Here is a 15297-nt window from a genome sequence, read left to right as displayed (position 1 = left end):
CTGCCCCTGAGTGCCTGTACTATGAGGGTGGATGAGATATGTACACTTCTGCCCAAGATGCTAGGGGCCTTCCTCTAGTTCTCCTCATATTGCATACAGACTAATGGCACACACAGGCTCCCCACGAGTTATCCTTTGCTCTTGAGACATTACCCCCACCAACCACCCCCCTTTCCTTTTTGGTCATCTGACATCCTTTACATCCCTTCTCTTATGCAATTCTTAGCTGTTAGTGTGGTTTGCTGTTTATGCCCACCATGTGGACACACAAGCACACACACACATACACACGTACACGCACACACATGCACACACGCGCACGCACACACACACACATGCACACACGCGCACGCGCGCACACACACACACACACACACACACACACACACACACACTATTGCCTTTTGGCTGACCCTCAGCTTCAATTCTTGGGAGGCCTAGCTCAGTATTCCATGAATTGAAATCCTGTAATGTCACCATAAGATTATTGTTACAGATGGGCTTTTGATGCAGAAAGAAGCTTGGAGTCACTAAAATTACAGTGTAATTTCCTAATGATAATCATAAAAGGACCTCAGAGGTGATCTAATACAATCCCTCCATTTAGTAAATGAAGAAACCTGGAGCTCATGGAGATTCAGTGACTTGTCCAAGGTTATAAAGGTATTCAGCGTCAGATGTGGGATTTGAACTCAAGTTCTCAGACCCCAGACCCAATCCTCTTTTCATTATAATCCACTGCCTTTAACCTACCTTCTTTTCTTCCTCCTGTCCAATTCTGGGCCCACTTTATTGCCCAAGTTCAGAGTCCAGCTTGTATGTATGTTTTCATATAATAGTTTGACAATAGGTAAATACTATTATCCTCATTTTATAGATGATGAAACTGAAGGTCTAGGAGGCTAATTGAATTGTACATCATTGCATAGTTTCATAGGCTAAACTTGAATCCATGCCTTCTGACTCTAGATCCAGCACTCTTTGTGCTACACCGTGTTGGCTTGTGCGTGTGCATGCACCATTTCCCTCACTCAAATGTAAGATCTCTGAATAGCAGAGATTGACTTATCTTTCTTTGTCTCTTTATTAGCTTGACCCAACATAAGACACTACACATAGCAGGTCCTCAATAAATACTTATAGATATAAATTAACCCAAGCTGGGACTAGTGGCTCATGGGAACTGGCTATCATGTTGGCCAGATTGAGAGGAAGGCTTGGGGAAAGTCAAAAGTAGAAACTCTGAAGAGGGTCCTCTGGGTACAGAGGAACTCAGTCACCTGAGGGAGCTGAATGGAGGGAAGGAAGGGTGAAGAAGACTAGTGTCCCATTTCAGCCTGGTATTGGCACAATCCTTAGAATACTAGAGATAAAAAGGACCATTAGAATACAGAACACAAGACTGTTAGAGCTTGAAAGGACAAAGACTTACAACATAAGGTAAACAATGTTAGAGATTAAAAGACCTTTAGAACACAGAGTCAAACTGTTAGAACTGAAAGGGACAAGGACTCTTAGACTATGGGGCATAGAACATTAGACATGAAAGGATCTTTAGAACATAGAACATAAACTATTAAAGCTTGAAGGGACAAGGACCCTTAGAACATAGGACATAGAGCATTTGTGATTAAAGGACCCTTGGAACACAGAACATAAACAGTTAAAACTGAAAGGGACAAGGACCCTTAGAATATAGGGCATAGAACCTTAAAGATGAAAGGACCCTGAGAACATGGAACATAAACTATTAAAGCTTGAAGGGACAAGGACCCTTAGAACATAGGACATAGAACAGTAGAGATGAAAGGACCCTTAGGACAGAAGGGACGAGGACTCTTAGAGCATTATCCGGGACTTTGTGGAGCTTGCAATTGAGCAGGGGAGGAGACATGAACATGGATGACTAATATCTAGTATCACAGGATGACATTAAAGAGGGGTGAATAAAATCTTTCTGAGGGTCTAGGGGGAAAGTCTGTTACTCTCCAGGGGATATAATGGAAGGCTTCCCAAAGGTTTTTCAATTGGGTCTTCAACAAAGAGGAAGGATCCAACAGGTGAAGAGGAAGAGAGAGAGGATCTTCCATGGCCCAAGGAGCTGAATGAACAAATGCAGGTGCAGAGGTTGGAGCATGGTCCAGTTCAGCCTGTTAAGCTTGTGGAGGAGAATCCTATCAGACAGGTTTGCAAAGGTAGGATGGTACCAACCATAGGGAGCCTTGAATGCCAGACAAAGCTGTCTGAACTTTATTTAGTGGGTGACAGGGAGCTACGGAAGGCTTTTGAGAAGTGTGACATGATGGAATCTCTGCATCAGCATTTTCTTTTGCCATAGGGATCAAAGTTAGAATGGAGGTGGGAGCCAGTGGAGGCAGGAAGCTCTCTCTAGAGGAAGGCTATTTTAATAGTCTAGGCAGGTGATAATGAGAATCTGTAAGATCAGGGAGAGAAGGGAGGAGGCTGATGCAAGGGATGTTGCTCAGGAGGAATTGACGGAAGGTCCTCTTGGGAAAAGAGCAACCTCTGCTTTTAGAGAAGAGGAAACTGGGGCTTAGTAGGGAAGGGAAGGGAAAATCTTGTCCAAGATCACATTGTCTGTTAGGTTCATGGACTTCAGACCTAGAAAGGATCTCAGACACTGTCTAGTCCAATATTTATTGTTTAGTCATTCAGTTGTGTCTGACTCATGACCCTGTGAACCATAGCACACCCATACTGTTCATGGGGTTTTCTTGGCAAAGGTACTGAAGTAGTTTTCTATTACCTTCTCCAGCTCACTTTACAGGTGAGGAAACTGAGGCAAACAGTGTTAAGTGACTTGTCCAGGGTCACACAGCTCGTGTCTGAGGCCAGAATTGAACTCAGATCTTACTGACTCCTGGCCCAGTGCTCATCCACTGAGTCATCTAGCTATGTCAAAAAATTGTTTGTTTAGTCATTTTCAGTCATTTCTGCCTCTTCATGACCCCATTTGGGGTTTTCTTGGCAAAGATACTGGAATCATTTGCTATTTATAAATCAAGAAACTGAGGCAAAAAAGGTTAAGTGAATTGCCTTAGGTTAAACAGGAGTGGGAATTGGAAGGAAGAAGAGAAAAGAGGTGAGATGAGAAGGGGAAAGGGAAGAGCATAGAAGAGGTTGGAGTAGAAGAGGAGAGGAGATAAGGTACAGGAGAAGAGGAGGAGGAAGAGATTAAAAACACATTAAGTTAGTGACAGATCTAGAACTACAGCCCAAGTCTGAGTCCAGGCCTAGGACTTTTTCCATTGTAGGATTCAGATGGGCTTCATTAGATGAGAGGTCACTGGATCAGGACTCACATCACCTCCACCCTCTAGTCGGACCCATTTCTTAGATGTTTCCCGCCCCCTCCTCAGTGGTCAGCTGCTGACCCAGAACCAGAGAAACCAGCATCCATGCTAAGGAGCACTGAATGAGTAAATGCTAAGGTGAGGATAAGGAACAAGAAATAAATGGCTTTATACCACATGCACACTCACAAACACACACACATACACACACACACAGCAGAAGGAGAAGCCAAGTCCTCTTTCCACCCTTGTACCTGAAATTTGAGCTAAGTACTAGGGTAAGGAGGCTGATGAGGTGGAAGAGAGACAGAGACATGACTTAAATGAAGTTGGCCTTTGGTGATGGGAAGGATCCAGACAGTATCTGCATTTGACGCCAAGGAGACATCAGCTTCTCTTAAAAGTTCCCTAATTCCCAGTTCCCGAAGCCCAGGCCATAAATCTCTCCTCCCCCTGGCCCAACTTGATCTTATTCTTGAGAAGTGGTTGGCACGGGAAAGGGAGGGTGGGCGGAAGGAGAAGACTTGTTTTGTTTTTAATAGTCCTTACAATCACTTACGATGATTTCAAGCCCTAGAGCTTGTGGAATCAGGCCAGGGCCAGGAATAAAGAGACTTGGGCCGAGGTAAATTACTTCCCCTCTCCGGGCCTCAGCTTTGGTCTCATAGAACATCAAAACCGGAGGAGACCAAGTCCAGTCTTTTAATTTTCACAGATGAGACAAATACTCAGGATTACATAGGTAGTAAGTAGCGGTGGCAGGATTCAAACTCAGGTCCTCTGCCTCCAATTTCAAGGCTGTTTCCACTATACCTCACTATTACTCCTATAATATGTGTAATAACAAAAATAGTAATGACGACCGCTAGCATTCACATAGCACTTTAAGGTTGGTGAAGTATTTTATATACGTCAACTTAATTGATTCTCACAACAATGCTGTGAGTTAGGTACTATTATTATCCCTACTTTTACAAATGAGGAAACCAAGGCATAGAGAGATTAACTGAATTGCTCAGGGTCACATCACTTTTAAGTATCTGAGATAGAATTTGAACGCAGATCTTCCTAACACCAAGTTCCAAGCTCTGTCTGCTGTGCCACCTAGCTTGGGAGAGGGACATTTCTGCTTATTGGGGGTAAAGCCAGTCACGAGGTTCCTGTTATCTGATTACCAAGCTACCCAGCTCTTCTTGATCACTGGCATAAGGCAGACTCTGCCCTATCCTCTCCAAATTTGAATCCCCAATGCCAACCCCACCAACCCAACCCAGACCAGCCCCAAGACATTTCATCATTTGCTCATTCCCAGTTTCAAGAATTTTCCCTTTCTTTTTGCCATCCTGTTAATGATGCCCTCTTCTCATATGGAGTGGAAAAAGAAGTCTCTCTTCACTCCACTTCATTCTCTACTCAGTTATCAAAGTAATCTTCCTAAATCCCAGGTCTGACCATGTCACCTCCCCTATTCAATTAACTCCAATGGTTCCCTACTACCTCCAGGATCAAATAGAAAATCCTACATTTAGCTTTCAAAGCTCTTTACAATCTGGCCTCTTTCTACGTTTCCAATCTTCTTATATCCTATGCTCCCTTCCACGTATTATTTGATAAAGAGACATTGGCCTCCTTGCTGGTCCTTGAACCAGATGCTCTATCTCCCACCTCCATTCCTTTTCTCTGCCTGTCCCCCCATGCCTGGAATGCTCTCCCTCTTCATCTCTCCTGGCTTCCCTGGCTTTCAGGTCACAGATAAATTCCCATTTTCTACAAGCCTTTCCTTATGCCCCTAATGCTAGTGTCCCTCTGTTGATTATCTCTAATCTATCTTTTATCTAACTTAATTATACCTGATTGTTTCCTCATTATCTTCCCCACTAGACTGTGAGCTCCTGGAAAGCTTGCCTTTCTTTGTGTCCCCAGGGCTTGGCACAGTGCCCTTTGGGGCATATGGCAAGCCCTTAATAAAGGTTTGTTGACTTATGATTGACTGAGAGACTGAAAGAATGGCTATCTGGCAGCTCGCTGGGATGCATAGGGTGGCCTTCCTTTGGAAGTTGCTTAGTGCATGAGGCCTCAGAGGTTGTTTTGCTGAGAAGCTGTAAAATCCAGATCAAATACACTTGGCAAAGAGTCTGGGGCTTTCCAGATGGATAACCAAGTTAGGGAGCAGGGCACTGACTCCTTGCCCAGAGATGCTCCCTCCTAGGAACCTTGGGTCAGATGATTCTGGGCCCAGAAGGGCAGAGCTGGGAGGCTTTCGAGTGTTCTGGCTTTCTTGCCAGCCAACTCTTACCCATGATTCCTCCAACCCCATGATAGAGGATTTGCACACCGAAAGTACCAGGGACAAGCTGCTAGGTGGACCAGCTAACTGACTATTGATGACTGATTTATTGATTGACTGGATGAATCAATGACTGACTGACTTTTCAACTGATTGAACTGTGTGCTAACTAGTTGACAGCTCTTGTGGCCTCTTCCCTTTTATCCTCCTGTACTCTCAGACCCTGGAATCTATCCCCCAGGAAGAGACCATATAAGTGGTCTATTAGATTAGCTCCAAGTCACAGTGGAAATTTTTAATTAAGTCAGGCCTTTGACTGAGGACAGCAGTGGAAGACATTAGCCAATGATTAGGGGGCTGGGGTGGGGGGGGTTGGGGTGGATGAGAGCTGGGAAAATGGGAAAGTGATGGGCAGATATTGGGGAGGGGTCCCTTCCCCTCCATCCAGCCTTAGGAGGGCAGGTAGTGGATTTTTGGCTGAGAGGTCAGCTTTGCTACTTTTAGCCTTGAGGGCTCACTGGGGTCCAGCTCTTATTGCCCCCACCCCCACCCTGGGGCATGGGGTCTTTCTGAGCCATGGGAATTTTCCATTGGCTAAAAGCTCCATCCTCCCATTTCCATTCAGGCTCATTCTTCCCTCCATCCCTGATGACTGGCTTGTGCTCTAGGCCCAGGAACCCCAAGCTCAGAGTCCCATGACTTCATGGATTTGGCTCCACTTTCTGCCCTCATACCCTGTGTCAGATTGACCCAAGGCAACGAGTGGGCAGGTGCTGCCAGCTCAAAGCCAGTTTGATTGTGTTTTAATGATAATAATTAATGAGAAATGTCATGGCAGAGTAGGTAGAACACCAGCCTCAAAGTCAGGAAGCCTGATGTCCAAGTGCTGCCTCTCATTCACTGGTGGGGTGATCATGTAAGTCGTGTAACCCCCAGACAATCTCTGAGCACGAAGAGAGTAGCAGATGAGGTCATCTGCATTGGTGGAGGGCAGTTTCACATTGGAAGTGTCCCACATGGATGAATTTAGCAATCCTGACAATAATAATAACAGAAACAGCTCATTTTGAGAGCACTTTAAGGTGCATGCAGCATTGTCCCTACAACAGCCCCATGAGATTGGTTATTCAGAGATTACCTTTTCTATTTCATGAAAGGAAGGAAGAAAGGGGAGGAGGGAGGGAAGAAGGAAGGAAAGGAGGGTGAAATCTGAAATAACTGAGGAAACAAAGGTTTGCACTTCCAAGCGTATGGATTTATTAAGTAACGCATGCCAATTGCATAACAAATTGGGACCAGGCCTCAGCTTGGCATTGAACCCTCAATACAGGGGGAGACAGACTTTTATGCGTTAAAAGAAAACAATTTTTAACAGGATATAAACTAGGATACAGTAGTGAATAGAGTACTTGGCTTGGAATCAGGAAGACCTGAGTTCAAATCTAGTCTTAGACACTTACTAGCTGCGTAACTTTGGGCAAGTGACTTCAGTCCCTCATCTGTAAAATGGGAACACTGGAGAAGGAAGTGGCACACCATTCCAGTGTCTTTGCCAAGAAAACCCCATGGGGTCACGCAGAGACAAACAGGACTGAACAACAGCAAAAACCAAGACTCAAGATTAAGTAATCTGGTTTCTAATTGGAGAAAAGATTAGGGGCTTTCTGAGTTGGGAGGGGGAGAGCAGACAGGTGCAGTTCCCTGAAATCAGGAAAAATGGATCAAGTTTTCATCAGGGCTTCCCCCGAGTGTCTGTACTTAGTTAAAGGAACATGGAAACAATAGCCGATTGACCAGTATGGGGCCAGTTTTCAGGCAAGACATGATGAGAATGATGACAATGACGAGAAAATTCCTTACATCAATCTTTGGCTCGGACCAGGTTTCTGGTCAGCATAACCTAGGTCTAAGTTGAGGGTCTCTATGCAACAGTTAGAGGTGGTTCAGCTTCCCAGTCATGCAGGGATAGGTTCAAACAATACAATAAGGCTTTCTTCCAATTCCCACAGTTGAATATAGTTTCTTTCACACACAAGTTGGACTTTTGAATAGAAAGGGAATTGAGTTAGATCCAGAATTCAGTCGCAAGGTGGAGTCAATTTGGTTCACACAATTACAAGGAGGGAAGGATGGGTGAAAAAAAGAAAGGAAGGAAGGAAGGAAGGAAGGAAGGAAGGAAGAAAGAGAAAGAAAGAAAGAAAGAAAGAAAGAGAAAGAAAGAAAGAAAGAAAGAAAGAAAGAAAGAAAGAAAGAAAGAAAGAAAGAAAGAAAGAAAGAAAGAAAGAAAGAAAAAAGGAAGGAAGGAAGGAAAGGAGGGAGGGAGGGAAGGATGAAAAGGAGGAAAGGAAGGAAGAAAGAAAGAGAAAAGGTGGGAAGGAGGGAAGGAAGGAAAGAAGAAAGGAAGGAGGAAAAGGGGAAAAGGAAGGAAAAAAGAGGAAGTAAAGAAAAGAGGGAGGAAATAAGCATTAAGAGCCTACCATATGCCATTCACTGTGTTAAGCACTAATATACCTCTTGATCCTCCTTACAATCCAATGAGATAGGTGCTATTATTGTCTCCACTTACAATTGAGGAAACCAAGGCAGAGAAATGTCAAGCAACTTGCCCAGGGTTACACAGCTAGTAAGCAGCAGATCCAGGATTCAAACTCAGTTCTTCAGACCCCCTACTTTAGTATTCTTTCCACTACATCCTTTTTCTTAAAGCAGCAGGACTCAGTCATGTTCTCTAGGTTAGCTGGTTCCTGGCTTGTTGCTCACTCTCTTATCACCAGTTTCAGTTCATGACCCCATCCCTTTCTAATACACATCTCCTCTTATTTCTGTACAGGATAATTACAAGAAGTTTAATGCTCCATGGTTTCCAAGTGCCTCCCACCCATAATCCTTCATTTTTCACCTTTCTCCCCTCCCCGCCCCACCCCCATAGCATGTTACTGTATAACAGAGTTATCTATGTTTGTATTGCATCCTCTCATACTCTCTGGACAAAGACCTTATCTTGTTTACCTAAACTTTGCCTCTCCTGGTTCAAGCATGATGATCTGCATGTAGAAGGTGCTTAAAAAGCAGAGGAAGCAGAGGCTGAACTTTACAAGGGTGAAAAACTGAGTCCCAGAAAAGGAAGTTGATTTACCCAAGGTCACACAACTAGGAGAAGTCAGGGACAGGCTTTGAACCCCTGTTGCCTGGCTCTGGGTCAAATATTCTTCCCCTTAACCCATGCTGCCTCTCTAGAAGACTGAGCTATGGGCTGAATTTGAGTACCAGCTCTATAATGTGCTGGCTGTGTGTCCCTGGGGAAGTCTCCTCCCCTCTCTGAGCTTCAGATTCCTCATCTACAAAAATCAAGATAAGAAGCCTTCTTTCTACCTTTCTCACAGGGATGTGGTAGCTCTTTGAAAATTGTAAAAGTATGATTCAACACCAATTATTGGTAAATGTTACAAACTTATAGCAAAAATAGTGATAAATAGAACTATTTTTGTTGCTGTTCAGTCATTTTCCAGTTCGTCTGACTCATCATGACCCCATTTCTTGGCAGAGAAAGTGAAGTAGTTTGCCATTTCCTTATGCAATTCACTGTACAGATGAGAAAACTGAGGCAAAGTTAAGTGATTTGCCCAGGGTCACACAGATAGTAAGCATATTTTTAAATAAATATATGGAAATCAGGGAAGAATATTCAGAAAACAGAGAAGCAGGCTGGTGGGTTGGGAAGAATGCTAGATCTAGGAAAGTTGGATTTAAATCTTGACACTGCTAGCTGAGTGAACCTGGACAAGTAACTTCACCTCTCTGACCTTCCTCTGTAAAATGGGGATAATACACTACCTGCCTCACAGAGTTATGAGGAAAGTACTGATGAAAACTTAAATACTGTAGAAATGACAGTTATTAGGGAGATCATCTACTCTAATCTCTTCATTTTACAGAGGCTAAAACTGGGATCCAGAAAGGGGGAGGGATGCTAAAGTAGTATGGCAAGTCAGTGGCAGAGCCTGACTCAATCCCAGACCTACCGCAGCCTCACAGACCAGGTTCTTCATTATGTTACAGATGGGAATAGTCTAGGTGGGTACCATAGGCTGTGGAGGGAGGAAAATGGATGACATGCCTAGAGAAGGTGTTTCCTTGCCCTATGAATTTCTTGTGTGAGTTTAAAGGGAACTGAATGAGGGGGAACCCTGGGAGGAGAGAGAGAGTGAGAGAGAGACAGAGAGAGACAGAGAGAGAGACACACACACACACACACAGAGACAGAGACAGAGAGACAGAGAGAGAGAGACACACACACACACACAGAGACAGAGACAGAGAGACAGAGAGACAGAGAGAGAGAGAGAGAAAGTGTCCAGGAGGTGAGAGGAAGGGGGACAATCAATGCAAGAGACTTCCTTATGGAGTGCACGAGAAAGGAGGCAACCAGAGGGGGTTTCCAGGTAGAGCCTGGAAGAAGTCTTTGCTAGACTGTTCACTGGGCTCCCCAGGGAGACAAGGAGAGTAGTATTCCCAGCAGGTACCATCACTCTGACCTCAGTATGCCTCCCCATCCTAGCCTGGGGTCCTGGGATCATCTTGCACAACACTATACCCCTCACCTCCAGACAGGCTGGCCTTCAGCTGGCTCAGTCCAGGCTGATTCAGGACTTTAAAGGGAAAAAAAATAAAGTTACTAGGGATGTCTCCTCAGTTATAGGTTTGCATCAGTTTCCCCAAATCCCTGGGAATAGCTCCAAAGGCACTAGATTTGAATTTTTGGACACCTGCTACTTCTTCCTACCTATATCGCCTTAGAGTAATCACTTCCCCTGCTTGAGCTGAATTTCCTCCCCTGTAAAATGAAAGGATAAAATTAAATGATCTCTTAAAGTTGTTTCCAGTTTTAAAATCTTGAGCTCTTCCAGGGAACTGCTCTGGGGTCTTCCAACTCATTCCCTCAGGAAGTTCTAGGAAAGCATGTGGAAACAGACTCTAGGATGATGCCAGCAGAGCTCAATGAGTCCTCTCCAGCTGCCAAGCCAGAGGCTTCAAGCTAGAGATAACAGTTTAAGAGGAGATGCTGTTCATTCTCAGCATGAAGTGGGGAGGGGGAGGGGGACAGTGGGGAGGGGCAGGAGGACAGGGTGGGGAGGGGGAGGGGGACAGTGGGGAGGGGCAAGGGGACAGAGTGGGAGAGGCTTTGGAAGGTAGCGACAAACTTAGAATCACAGAATGTTGGAGCTAGAAAAAACTTCAGAGTTTATACAAAATACATATGAAGCAGTTTGGTGGAAGGAGAGAGCCCTGACAAACTGGCTGGGAGAGCCCAGGGACAGGAAGGACCTTGTATGGAGGAAGTAGGCAGAGTATACCAACATGGAATGTCCAGTATGGAGAAAGACAGGAAGGCTGGCTTGGTTGGAACACAGCAGGCAACAAAGGGAGTTTATGGAAAATCTAACTGGAAACAGTACATAAGAGAGACTGGCCATTTCATAAGCAAGGCTCTTTCTTTTGCCCTTGGAATATTAAGCATAGAATTGAAAAACAAAAAGATAGGTCAGAAACTCAAGTCCTTGAGTCCTTCATAGTCTCTGGTTTTATGCTTTAACACTTCTGCAAACCTGAACTGGGAGTTCAGGCCCCTGGAACAGTTCTGCCCATCCCCCAGGGCAATTCTGCACCTTTAAGTGTCTACCATGGACAGGGCTTTGGAAGATACAAAGTGCTAGAAGTGCAAAGTATTGATTTTAGAGTCAGAGGATCGGGGTTGGAATCCTGCCTATGCTACTGATCAGCTGAATGATCTTGGGCAAATGACTTGAACTCTGTTGGCCTCAGTGATCTCATCTGTAAAATGAGGAGGGGCTGGGCTAAATTGCCTCTAAGATTCCTTCTGGCTCTTAAATCTGGGATGAAAAGCACAAGGTGCTTCTAGTCTCCTAGGGGAATATGATAGATAGATGGATAGATGGATGGAGGGATGGAGGGAGGGAGGGATGGAGGGATAGATAGAGGGAGAGAACCAGGGGACTAGACCTGGGATTTCATTGCATTTCATTTCTGCAACTTAGAACTCTTATTGAGTCGCTTTTCAGTTGCCTGAATGGTTAAGGGACATGCCCAGGGCCAAACAGCCAGGATGTGAACCCAGCTTTTCTTGGCTTTGAGGCCAGCTCTCTATCCACTAATCCATTTTGCCTCTCACTAGAAATGACTAGATTAGAAAATTTAAAAATCAAGTCTTTTCTCTCTCTTCTAGTTTTCCTAGGGTACTTGCATCCTCTGGATCTCTCGTTTGCCCCTCTCCCATTCAACCTTTCATTATTCGTACTGATATGTGTGTGTATATGTATGTGTATATATGTATATACATATGCACACATATACACATATATAGTATATATAAATATATTGTGGGTATATATGGGTGTGTGTACATAAAACAGATAGATAGATAGATAGGCAGAAAGGACTAAGAGCATCTTAAGGGCCATCTAAGGGTGACCAGTTCTGGGGGAAAGGAGAAGATTAGCCAGATCTCACCTATGTGCTAATTAACTGGACAGGTTTCCAGGAGAGGAGACTGAAGTCCTGAAAGACCCATGACCTGATCTCTTTCCACCCCATGGTGGGACACATCTCTTTATAGGACACGCCCAGCAGAGGATTGAAATGTCAGATCCCAAAACTGAGGTCAAGATGAACAGTAAGCCTGCATCTAAAAGTCAAGCTGAGCCAGTCCAGAAGAGGTTCTGTTCCAATCTATTTCTCAGCATCAAGGTACCAAATCTGCCACCAGGGAACCTTGGGGAGGACGGGCTGATAGAGTTGGGCAGTGGCTGCTCCTGGAGAAGAAGGGCTCAGGGAAATCCTTATCCTCAAATTGAATTCAATTCAACAAACATTTATAAGGAGAAATGAGAATGAGTGCATGGCTCTGGGGACAGGGAAATTTGGAAGAGGGTCTGGCTTGTGGCTCAGTTACCAGGACCCTCACAAGTAGAACCTAAGGAGCCCCCAATAAGGAAAGAGAATACAGATCATATACAAATGGGTCAATAAAAATCTATAAATGCAAAAGAATCAGCTATTGTTCTCTACTCTAAAGAGGCAGTTGGGGCCAAATGACTATTATCCAAAAAAATTATCTTTATTTGACCGTGAATCGAATGAGATATATTCTGTCCTCACTTTCTTCCTTAGTTCTCTGTCTCTCTCTGTGTCTCTGTCTCTGTGTCTCTGTCTCTCTGTCTGTCTGTCTGTGTCTGTGTCCATGTCTGTGTCCATATCTGTGTCCATCTGTCTCTCTCTCTCCCTCTCTGTCTCATAATCCCAGAGCTCTGCCTGAAAAGGAGGGAGAGTCCCAGGACAATGGGGTGGGAGTGAGTGGGGGCGGGGGACAGGGTGATAACAGAATGGCCTGGGATTTGTCCTGAACTATTAATAAATTGGAATTGATCTCAAATCCTAAAAGACAGCTAGAGGAGTCCTTGGGGATAGGAGGGAGAAGTGGATGGAGGACAGGGGTGATTGTGTTGGGTCAATCCTGGAAGCCCTCTTGGGTGAAAGGGCCTGTAACTGAGACATAAGGGACAGAACAAGGTGAGTGGAATAAGGAAAGACATTCCTCACCCAACTCCAGGGTAGAGGTTGGGTGGCCAGAAAGGGGTCCCCTAGTCCCACTTACCCCCACTCCCTCTTCCAGGAGCTCTCATACCCTTTCCAACCACAGCAACCCACCAATATAGCTCATCTCTGACTTTGAGGTGAGCATCAGCTCCTGGTGAGGTGGAGGGCGTAGAAGTGGGGATCTAGGAAGCAAAGGAGAATTCACAGCCCACAAACTTTTGCCACCAATAGTGTTTTGGAGTTCTGCACTTCTAGTTGTATTGGCCCTACCAGCTCTCCAAGAGACTTCCCTGGGATCTTTTTCTCTCTCTCCCCATTCCTTCCCACCTCCTGCGGGTCCTGCTTCAGAAGCTTAAGAGGAATTAATAAATATCTCCTCCCTCTCTGCCCACATGTTCCTTCTCACATAAATCATGTCTCCTTTCTCCGTCTCTTTTGTATTTCTCTTTCTCTGCTCTCTTTCTCCCTCCCTTTCTTCTGTCTTTCCTTTTCTCCTTTTCTTCTGTTACCCTCCCTCTTCTGTCTCTCCCTCCCCTTCTCCCTCTTCTCTATCTCTTCTTCCCTCTCCTCTGTCTCTCCCTCCTCTCCCTCTCTTTTGTCTCTCCCTCCCTTTGTCCCTCTCTTCTATCTCTCCCACTCTCTGCTGTCTCTCCCTCCCTCTCCTCTGTCTCTCCCTCCTTCTCCTCTTTTTTGTCTCTCCCTCCCTCTCTTTTGTCTCTCCCTCCTTCTCTCCCTCTCTTTTGTGTCTCCCTCTCTTCTGTCTCCATCTCTCCCCTCTCTGCTATCCCTCACTCTCCTCCCTTCCCCCTCTTTGTCTCTGCAGTTCTTCGTACTCTGCCACAGCCTGCTGCAGCTGGCCCAGCTCATGATTTCAGGCTACCTGAAGAGCTCCATCTCTACCATAGAGAAACGCTTTGGCCTGTCCAGTCAGACCTCAGGGCTCCTGGCTGCCTTCAATGAGGTATGTCCACTCCCCCTGCCCGCTGTGCTCTGGCTATCCTGGCACACTGGGGGAGCAAGTGAAGGTATCTTCTTTCTCTCTCCCATTTCCTGACTTGTCTCAGTTCTCTCTGCTGACTGTGCCCAGGACTCTACCCTTTGCTGTGGTTGGTCTTCCCAGTGATACTCTTCTGTATCCAGGCCTTCAGGGTCTCACCCTATGTCTTCAAAAGTAACAGTCCAATAAGATATACAGGCAGTGGGGTATAGAAATATATCTTGCCCTACAAGAAAGTAAGGGAGAAGGGAATAAGAGGGGTGGGGTGGGATGATAGAGGGGAGGGCAGACTAGGGGAAGGTGTAATCAGAATGCATGCCATCTTGGGTGAGAGGGAGGGGAGAGATGGGGAGAAAATTTGGAAGTCAAAATCTTGTGGAAACAAAATATAAACTAAACTAAAACTAAATAAATTAAAGTAACAGTTCACTCTCCAAGAGGCAACACCATGTAGTGAGAAGACTCCTGTACGTTCCCTAACACCCTGTGACCATCAAAAAGTCACATGCCTCTATACAAATAAAAGATTAGATTACATGATCTCTCCAGTCCCTCCCAGTTCTAACGTTCTACGTTCTAAAGGTTTCTTTCAGTTCTAATGCTCTATGTGCTAAGGTCTCTCCCAGTTCAGACATTCTCTGTTGTAAGGTCCATTCAGGTCTAATATTCTATGTTCTAAGGTCTCTCATAGATCCTGAGTTCTATGTTCTAGGATACCTTTCCTTCCCCCTCAAATATTCTACGACCTAGCTGTCTGCATTCTATATTCTATTCTAAGGTCCTTTCCAACTCTGACGTTCTGTTAGTTTATGAACAATTAGTAAGCTCCTACCCTGGATTTGTTTTGTGGAGGCTGGAACTGGCCAGACAGACTCTTTTAAGGATAATTGGGGTTGCCTTTCATCCCCACCACACAGTGCTGTTGTTCAAAGTCACCAAATGCTTACCCCACCCCCACCACTTCTCCTGGCCTCTAGAGCCTAAAGATGGAAAGTGGAGATTTTTCAATTGCGTACAACCTTAGGCAAGCAGCCCCCTTTCTCAGCCTGTTTCCTCTTCTATAAAATGAGAGTGTTAGAATAGCT

At 45.0% G+C, this 15297-nt stretch overlaps 1 protein-coding gene across 1 annotated transcript in view; it reads left to right on the top strand.

The window, feature by feature from the left end:
* SLCO2B1 (solute carrier organic anion transporter family member 2B1) overlaps positions 1-15297 on the top strand; it is an 88063-nt gene that overhangs the window by 13024 nt on the left and 59742 nt on the right. The window contains exons 3-4 of the mRNA XM_036745934.1: positions 12236-12366; positions 14039-14176. Of these exons, the coding sequence (XP_036601829.1) occupies positions 12259-12366; positions 14039-14176 (246 nt within the window). The 5' untranslated portion in view covers positions 12236-12258. The remainder of the gene's footprint in view (positions 1-12235; positions 12367-14038; positions 14177-15297) is intronic.

Source organism: Trichosurus vulpecula, chromosome 2, assembly GCF_011100635.1.
Source record: "Trichosurus vulpecula isolate mTriVul1 chromosome 2, mTriVul1.pri, whole genome shotgun sequence".
Taxonomy (NCBI): domain Eukaryota; kingdom Metazoa; phylum Chordata; class Mammalia; order Diprotodontia; family Phalangeridae; genus Trichosurus; species Trichosurus vulpecula.
This window is presented reverse-complemented; position numbering and strand designations above follow the sequence as displayed.